We start from the raw sequence: 7,651 nt of genomic DNA, 5'->3' as shown, positions 1-7,651 counted from the left end.
TTTTACACTTGACCCAGCATTTGATATTTCCCAATGCATCCTCAGCACATCATACATAAACCACAGCAGAATAATTCGCTTTTAACACCTGAAGAGGTCTTTGTCTTCTTTGACCTCCAAGCTTGGGCTCAAGGCAGAAATAGAGCTGCCTTGTATTTACCTCAAAAATACTCCATTTTCTACTGCATTCTCTTTATGGATCAGACTCCAATGTTTCCACAGGATTTCTCTCTTAGGGATTTATTTCACTGGGTCATTTTTTTTCTACGCAAAATCATCTTACAGAAACGATGGATGGAGACAACCGGACTATTTTGTCTGGCTTCATTCTATTGGGCTTCTCTGATGTGCCAGAGCTACGAACTGCCATCTTCACCATTTCCTTATGCCTCTATGTTTTAATGGCGCTGGGGAACCTGGTGATGATCCTGCTCATCAACACCGACCCCCGGCTCCAGAGCCCCATGTATTTCTTCTTGACCCACTTGTCTTTCATAGATTTCTGTCTCTCCTCTGCTATCATCCCAAAGGCATTGGAGACGTTCCTGCTGGGGAGGAGCCACATCTCTCTTTTGGGTTGCTTTACCCAGATGTACTTTTTCCTTGCCCTGGTCATCTCTGAGTGCTTTCTCTTGGGGGTGATGGCTTATGACCGATACGTGGCTGTGTGCAAGCCGCTGCTTTACACCACCATCATGTCCAGGACGCATTGCTATGGCTTAATGGTGCTGGTGTACACCACAAGCTTTCTCTCCTCCCTGGTGCACACCGTCCTTGCAGGGAGGTTGTCCTTCTGCCAAGACAGGAGTATCAACCACTTCTTCTGCCAGCTGCCCACCCTTCTGCAGCTCTCCTGCTCCAATGCCCATGCAAATGAGATCCTGCAGGTTTCTGATGCTCTTCTCATTGATGGAGGCTCTTTCCTGATGATCCTCATTTCCTACACATACATCCTTCACACCATCCTGAAGACCCCTTTGGCCAGGAGCAGGCTTAAAGCTTTCTCCACCTGTACCTCCCACCTGGCTGTCATCACCATCTTCTACGTACCAGGGATGCTCAGCTACCTCCAGCCTCGCCAGGCGTGCTCGCGGGATCAGACAAAGCTGGTTTCAGCGTGTTACGCCCTCCTGACCCCTACTCTCAACCCCCTCATCTACAGCCTGAGGAACACAGAAGTGAAGGGGGCCATGAGGAGGCTGTGGGTGCGAAAGCTGGTGCCGCGACTCTCCAGGCTGCGAAAATGCAGTTGAACCTCTTTGGTACTGTGGAGATAACAAATGAATGCATGTTATTGGTCACTATTGGTCTGCTTACAGAGAAGGAAAGCACACAGTAAGTAGAGGACATGAAGAACAAGCATAACCAATTGCTATCCAGGGTGGAATGTGACCATCAAGGTCTAGCTGTGCTCTCAGATGCCCTTTGTGACCAATGTCTAGAAGAACCATCAGAAAGTACAAAGCCATGGTGCTGGCTCTGGGGACCTGGAGCTGTGCTAATGACTTGTTGTGGGCACGCAATACTTATCACGCTGCCAGAACAGTGTCTCAACCAAAAACTTCTTGGGACATGCTGTCTTTACATCTACTGATCTTTTCCCAGTTGGATGATCAGTAAGAAGTCCATGGGATTGCTTTGCCCAAGACAAAGCGAAGAAGGGACTGTAAGGGTCACAGATTTGTTTTCTTTCTCCGTAGGAAGCCATGAAATAGAGGCTGGGTGATGTCCCATGGCAGGGGGGTTGGAACTAGATGATCTTTAAGGTCCCTTCAACCCTAACTATCCTACGTTTTGTGTGGCAGTTTGAGTTAGGAGTCTTCTGTACACCCTCACATGGCTGAGGTGGAAGATGTTCTAAAGGAAACAGCAGGCAAAGGAGTTTTACTGTTTAATCAAGACACACCTTTCATGCCTAATGAACTGGACACTTTCTGGAAGAACGCATAGCTTGTATGATGAAAAGGTCAATAAGCTTCATGGTTTAAAATAAGCATCTTTGTAAACCATGTTCTTCCTAAAAGAACCAGAATGAATAATGAATGCATGCAATGGCAACCACTTAAACCTAGCTTTAAGCTGGTGTGAAGTGTGATACTATAAAGCTTTTAATCATGGTTTCTGATGGAGTTTCCATGAAAAAAATGGAGCTGTTCAGTGGCTTTACATGGTCCTGGTCGTAGTCTTGGTCCTTGGTTCCTCAGGTTGTCAGCCCACAGGATGGGGCACTTTGTTCATCAGAATTCCACCTCTGTCCCCATCTACTCCTGGTCACGAAAGGCTTTGTTCCTGCTGGAAGACTCTTACGAGGCCATGGGCAAAGAAACTAATCCATGCCTACTGGAAAACTAAGGAGGGGCCTCTTTATCAGGGAGTGCAGGGACAGGATGACGGGGAACAGTTAGAAGCTGAAAAAGAGGGGACTGAGGTTAGATAGCAGGAAGAAAGCTTTTCTTGTGAGGGTGGTGAGGCCCTGGCCCAGGTTGCCCAGAGAAGCTGTGGCTGACCTATCCCAGGTTATATGGGGCTTTGAGCCTCTGATCCAGTGGGAGGTGTCCCTGCCCATGGCAGGGTAGTTGGAACTGGATGAACTTCAAGATCCCTTCCAATCCAAACCATTCCATGATTCTCTGACTGGGGTTTGTCTGAGAAGTCAAGAAGTTCAGCTCCCAGAGAGAACCATGCAGAGCTGGATGGCCAGCTTCAATGTTCTCCCTGGCCACACCATGGAGGACTCAAGGTAGAAGAGGATCCTTCTGCCAAACTGTCCCTCCCCTTGACCTCTCCCAGCTCAAGAGTGCATAGGACAGGACGGGGGACAGGGCTGGCAGAAAGGCCCCTGGGCACCAGGACACAGCTGGACACTGAGGGGCTTCCAAGAGGAATGGCCAGGCTCAGGGGTTCTTCACAAATTTGTTCATAAATAATTAAACCAGAAGGTGGCACTGGAGATAATACTCTTCTCATAAGGAGGGAAAATCAGCAAAGATTCACTACTTCTTGCAGCTAGAAGACTTTAGAAATCCAAATTACACTGGTTGATGGCATTAGTGACCATTATTCTCTATTGACAAAAGTTCTTTTTATTTCTGTAGTGAGCCTCAATAAATGTCTGGCTTTCTCTTTGACAGTAAATAACGTAAAGTGCCTCAAATCATGAGATTAAAATATGTCCGCTGCAAACCAGGATACTCTCTCTTTTCCAGCACATTGTTCCTGTTTGTATGAGCGTAGCCTGCTCTTGTCTTATTTGGGGGTCGGGGGTTTGGTTTGTGCCCTTCCTCACCAAGGAGGAAGAAAGACAGCAGCACCCTGGATGTGATTTGGGGATAACATTCCAAACTAAACCAAAACCCCTGCTTTCAGTACTCTTAGGGAGAATATGCCTGTTGTCTCTAGTGGGAAATCTGGGGATGATTGTACTTGTCCAGATCTACTCTGGGCTCCACAACTCCATGTCCTTGTCCTGACCAGAGATGGCTCTGCCCCTCAGACACCTCACCCCAACCTGGTGCTCTCAGAGAGCCTCAGGGGCATCTTTCTCACCTAGGAGCTGCCCTCCAGCTCTTGGTGTTTCACCGCCTACCCCTGCATGCTGGGATCCTCCGTCTGTCTCCAGCCACCCTGCAGAGAGCCGAAGCGGGGACAAAACCCATGGGGCTGTGGGTGTCTGTTACAACTTGAGCAGCCACCAGGCAGAGGACCCCATGCAGGAGAAGGACTTCTGGGCATGCAACTGGCATGAAAAGCATGGCTGGAGCGACCGTCAATGCCCACTGCTGCTCATGGCCAAACCCATGCGGGCTGGGGTCTTCCTGAGCTGTGAAGAGAGGACAATGTCCTTCCATGATGCGACTTGTCACCTTCACAGCTACACTTCTGAAGTCATCTCCGCTGAACCACTCTGTGCCCTGTCCCATCCAGGTGTATACATGCATGGGCACGGAAGATTCCACCGCCGTGTACGTGCAGGACAGTATGGCCGATGTCCTTGCACTCGGCAGGAAACCATGGGACAGTCAAGCGGGAGGAAAGAGCGAGGCTGCCCAACAGGAACAGAGACGGCTTCGTGCACGACGACAAAGAGCCCGGAGATCCCGACTGCAGAACTTGCGTTGCACAGCCTGCTGCGGGTGAAGGATAGAAATGGAAAAGAAGATCTACTGATGGGGAGCAGAACAGGGGGATAGAGAAAGCAAGCATGAAGACAAAGCAGGAGAATGGGATGCGGAGAAAATGTAATAGTGATGGGCAAGCTCCCTGCCTGCTCTCTGGGTCCATCCTGGCTGCTTTAATCCTGCCCACCCACTTCTCTTCAGGGGCTTTGGTTCTGCCCATCTCCAGCATCCCGTCCCTTGTAGTTGTCCCCGGCAACACGTCCGATTCCCTCAATGACCTCAATCTGTTTCTGACCTCACAATGGCCGTAGCCTTCCTATGGCCACAGCCTCGCTCTCAGAGGACAGAAGGGCTGTCCAGAGGCAAGAGCATGTGCTCCATGCTGCGTGTGCTCTGGTGCCCTTACCCTAGAGCCATCATGCAGGACTGCTGCCAGCTGAGCCATGACTGCGGTGGCTTCCTGCTATTGGCTATCCTCCTCCTGCTCCTGGCAACCTGGGCTGTCCAGCGTTGCTGGCGCAGCTTCTGCAAACAAAAGCATCTGGTAGGAGGGGGGCGGGATCCCTGGAAGGTCCCTGGCCTTGGAAAGATTGAGGCTGGCCAGGACCCCCCTCAGCTAAGGTCACTGAGACTGTCACTCCACTATGCCTGTGATGGCTCCCTGGGCGGGTTGCTGTGCTACGACCCCAGCTGTGTGAGGTGCAGCGAGGCTGCCCAGCAGGAACAGAGATGGCTTCGTGCACGACGACAAAGAGCTCGGAGATTCCGACTGCAGAACTCGCGTTGCACAGCCTGCTGCAGGTGCCGGCTGGGACTGGGACGCAGCCTGAGGATGAAGGGCCTTCCCCGGCACAGGCAGCAGCTCCACAATGGACCAGAGGCCACAGCCCACCTTGTCTCCCAGCTGGGCAGCCAGGCTGAGGAGCTTCCAGAGCCGGCGCCCTCGATCCGGCAGAGAGATAGCAGCGAGCAGTCCAGCTCGCCCACAGCTCCCAGGGGTGGTGGCGGCCACCCACTCAGTGTTGTAGATCCTCATCCCAGAGGAGCTGAAGGTGGAAGAGGAATTCAGGAAGAGACTGCAAGCACCCATGTGGAGGAAGTGCAGGCAGATCCACCTGGGAACCTTCCTCAACTTGATGTGTCAGCCCCACGTGTTGTCAGCTCTCAAGATGGGACACCTTGTTCATTAGAATTCCGGCTCTGTCCCCATCTACTTGTGGTCACCAAAGGCTTTGTTCCTGCTGGAGAACAATCTTCGGATAATATCCCAGAACTTAACCAAAACCACTCCATTCCTGCTGCACAGAAGATTTCACCGCCGCATATGTGCAGAAAAGTACAGCCGATGTCCTTGCACTTGGTGACAGGAAACCATGGGACAATTAAGTGGGATTAGAAAACGCAGAGCTGAGCTACATGAGAAGAACTTTCGGGACTTTCTGGTTGCAAGTCTGCTTGCAAAAGAGACATTTGTAGCAAGTAAAGTTATGCTGAATCACTGTAACTGTGTGACTTTTAGAAGTGGAAAATCACTGGGGTAGCTGGCTAAGGAGGCAGATAAGGGTATCGAAAGCTTTGCTTGTGCATAATAAAGGGATTTCGTTACTGCACCCGAATGGAGTGTGTGTTTTCTATCGCCACACACACGGGCGACGTTAACGCTGACCCCCTCAGCACACACCAGCCCTCAGAGCGGCACTCACGGCCCTTCGCCGCTCTCCCACCCAACAGACACAAGCCCAAATATTCAAAAAGCTACTGAGGTGTAAAACGGAAAGGCTTCCTGAGCAACTCTGATCTCAGAGTTCCAGCTTTAACAACCAGAACCTTTAGATTTATAAGGACACTGCACATGGCAGCTCCTTCCCCGTCCAACATCTGCCGCGATTTCTGGGACACTGCAGAGCAGTTCATTGATCCCAGAAGCAGAACGGAGCTCCAGCCCATACACTTTCTGTGCACACTTCTGCAAGTGTGGGGCTGTCACTTTGTCCACCTTGCTGCCCGTCTTGTGATTCCTCAGATGCCTTTGGTATAAATGGCTTTTTTGAAAACAGTTTCCAGCGTCGTAGCTCAGAAGTCACAGCAAAACCTGCGTAAACATCTGCTGCTCTGCTTGAGAGAGGTAAAGAGCCCCTGGTTGGCCCTGGAGCACTTCTGATCTTTCCCCTTGCTCTAAGCTGTCTGTACTTTTTATGGAGCAGGAACTGTGGACCAGGAGAGAACCTTGGCTCCCCTTGCATGCCATTAAAACCTGTGTTTAGGGAACTGAATCCCAACTTTACTGCAGGTCAAGATGTTGAACTCTGTGGGAAGCGCTGTACATACATTGTACATACATGTATTTCCACACATTTTCTTAAGTTGGTGAGACAGACATAACAAACATCCACAAAAAATAAACCCCAGAACCCCCTGAATGTATTACCCTGAAGAGAGACTCTTTCATCATTACAGTTGACTTTTGAACCCATTGTCAACCTGACTGACTACTGAGAATGGATGAAACCTAAATTATTTCTATTGGTTTACTATTATAAAATGCAATTTTTACCACTAAGAGAAGAGTTCCTGTAGGGAAGTCATCAGCTTATCCTTGACACCAAGTCAACAACGACAAGAATGCCACTAAGACAGACATCCTTGACCTTTGGCTTTAGTGAGGAGTCGTGTGCAAACAACAATGTCACATCAGTTATTTAGCACCAGGCACAGCAGGAAGGCCAGCCGCAGTGCTTTGACACAGCCTGAGGTTCATTTCAGCAATCTTGAGGCCCTAAGGCCATAGAAACCTACTGAGAACCAGTTAGCATCCCGGACTCGGGGAGCTCATGTAGGTCAGGACCATGATGGCAAGAACAGGCTGCAGTGGTCCTCATCGCCCTCAACTGGTGTTTGTTCTTACCTGCCACATGCACAGTCACCCCCTCTCACGGACTAGGATCTCCCATTTTAGGGGTCCTTCAGGCCTTCCCTATGTGGCACTGTAGAGGTGCTTGGCTGCATCTGTCTCCTGGATGGATCTTGGACCTGTGCGGTGGATACTTTTATTACTGGATAGGCAAATATACATACTTTGTATTTTGCATCCAATCACATCTCCTTTTGCTTCTGACTGGACCCCTTGGATGAGCCCTGCATCTGGTTCATCATCTGCCATGGCTGCAGCTGTTGACGAATCTGACGAACCCTTCGTGATGTCCCAAGCACTTCCTGCAAGCTGCCAAGTGACTTCTGCCAACCAGAAGTTGTTGGCGTGAGGCAGCTGCTCTCTCTGATGCTGGTGGTATGATGCACACATCCGTTATCCTTCAGCCTCCAGTGGTAACTTCTGAACCAACTGAGTGGAGGACTGGGAAGGTGTATGCCAACCCATAAACTCCCCAACTACCAGCTTTAGGATAAGGAGTAGTCCTGGCAAACAACTCCTTTACTAGTGCTCTTTGCCTTTAAAAAGGAGGAAAGTTTTCTTCTCCTTAGAGTTTGTGAAGTTGTCCCCAGGGACTTGTTAGGAAGAATAAGGTACAGTTTAC

The 7,651-nt window shown here is 50.1% G+C and overlaps 1 protein-coding gene across 1 annotated transcript; it reads left to right on the top strand.

The window, feature by feature from the left end:
- Positions 1 to 290: 290 nt before the first annotated feature.
- On the top strand, positions 291 to 1,253 carry LOC104063341 (olfactory receptor 8I2). Its single transcript, XM_009565508.2, has one exon. The coding sequence runs from the start codon at positions 291 to 293 to the stop codon at positions 1,251 to 1,253; it is 963 nt and encodes a 320-aa protein (XP_009563803.2).
- The last annotated feature ends 6,398 nt before the right edge of the window (positions 1,254 to 7,651 follow it).

Source organism: Cuculus canorus, chromosome 5 (genome assembly GCF_017976375.1).
Source record: "Cuculus canorus isolate bCucCan1 chromosome 5, bCucCan1.pri, whole genome shotgun sequence".
Lineage (NCBI taxonomy): Eukaryota > Metazoa > Chordata > Aves > Cuculiformes > Cuculidae > Cuculus > Cuculus canorus.
Note: the sequence above shows the minus strand (reverse complement) of the source record. Positions and strands in the feature narration are given on the sequence as shown.

Coding starts and splice junctions, on each gene's coding strand:
- LOC104063341 (XM_009565508.2), top strand. CDS start 291: ATGGATGGAGACAACCGGACTATTTTGTCTGGCTTCATTCTATTGGGC.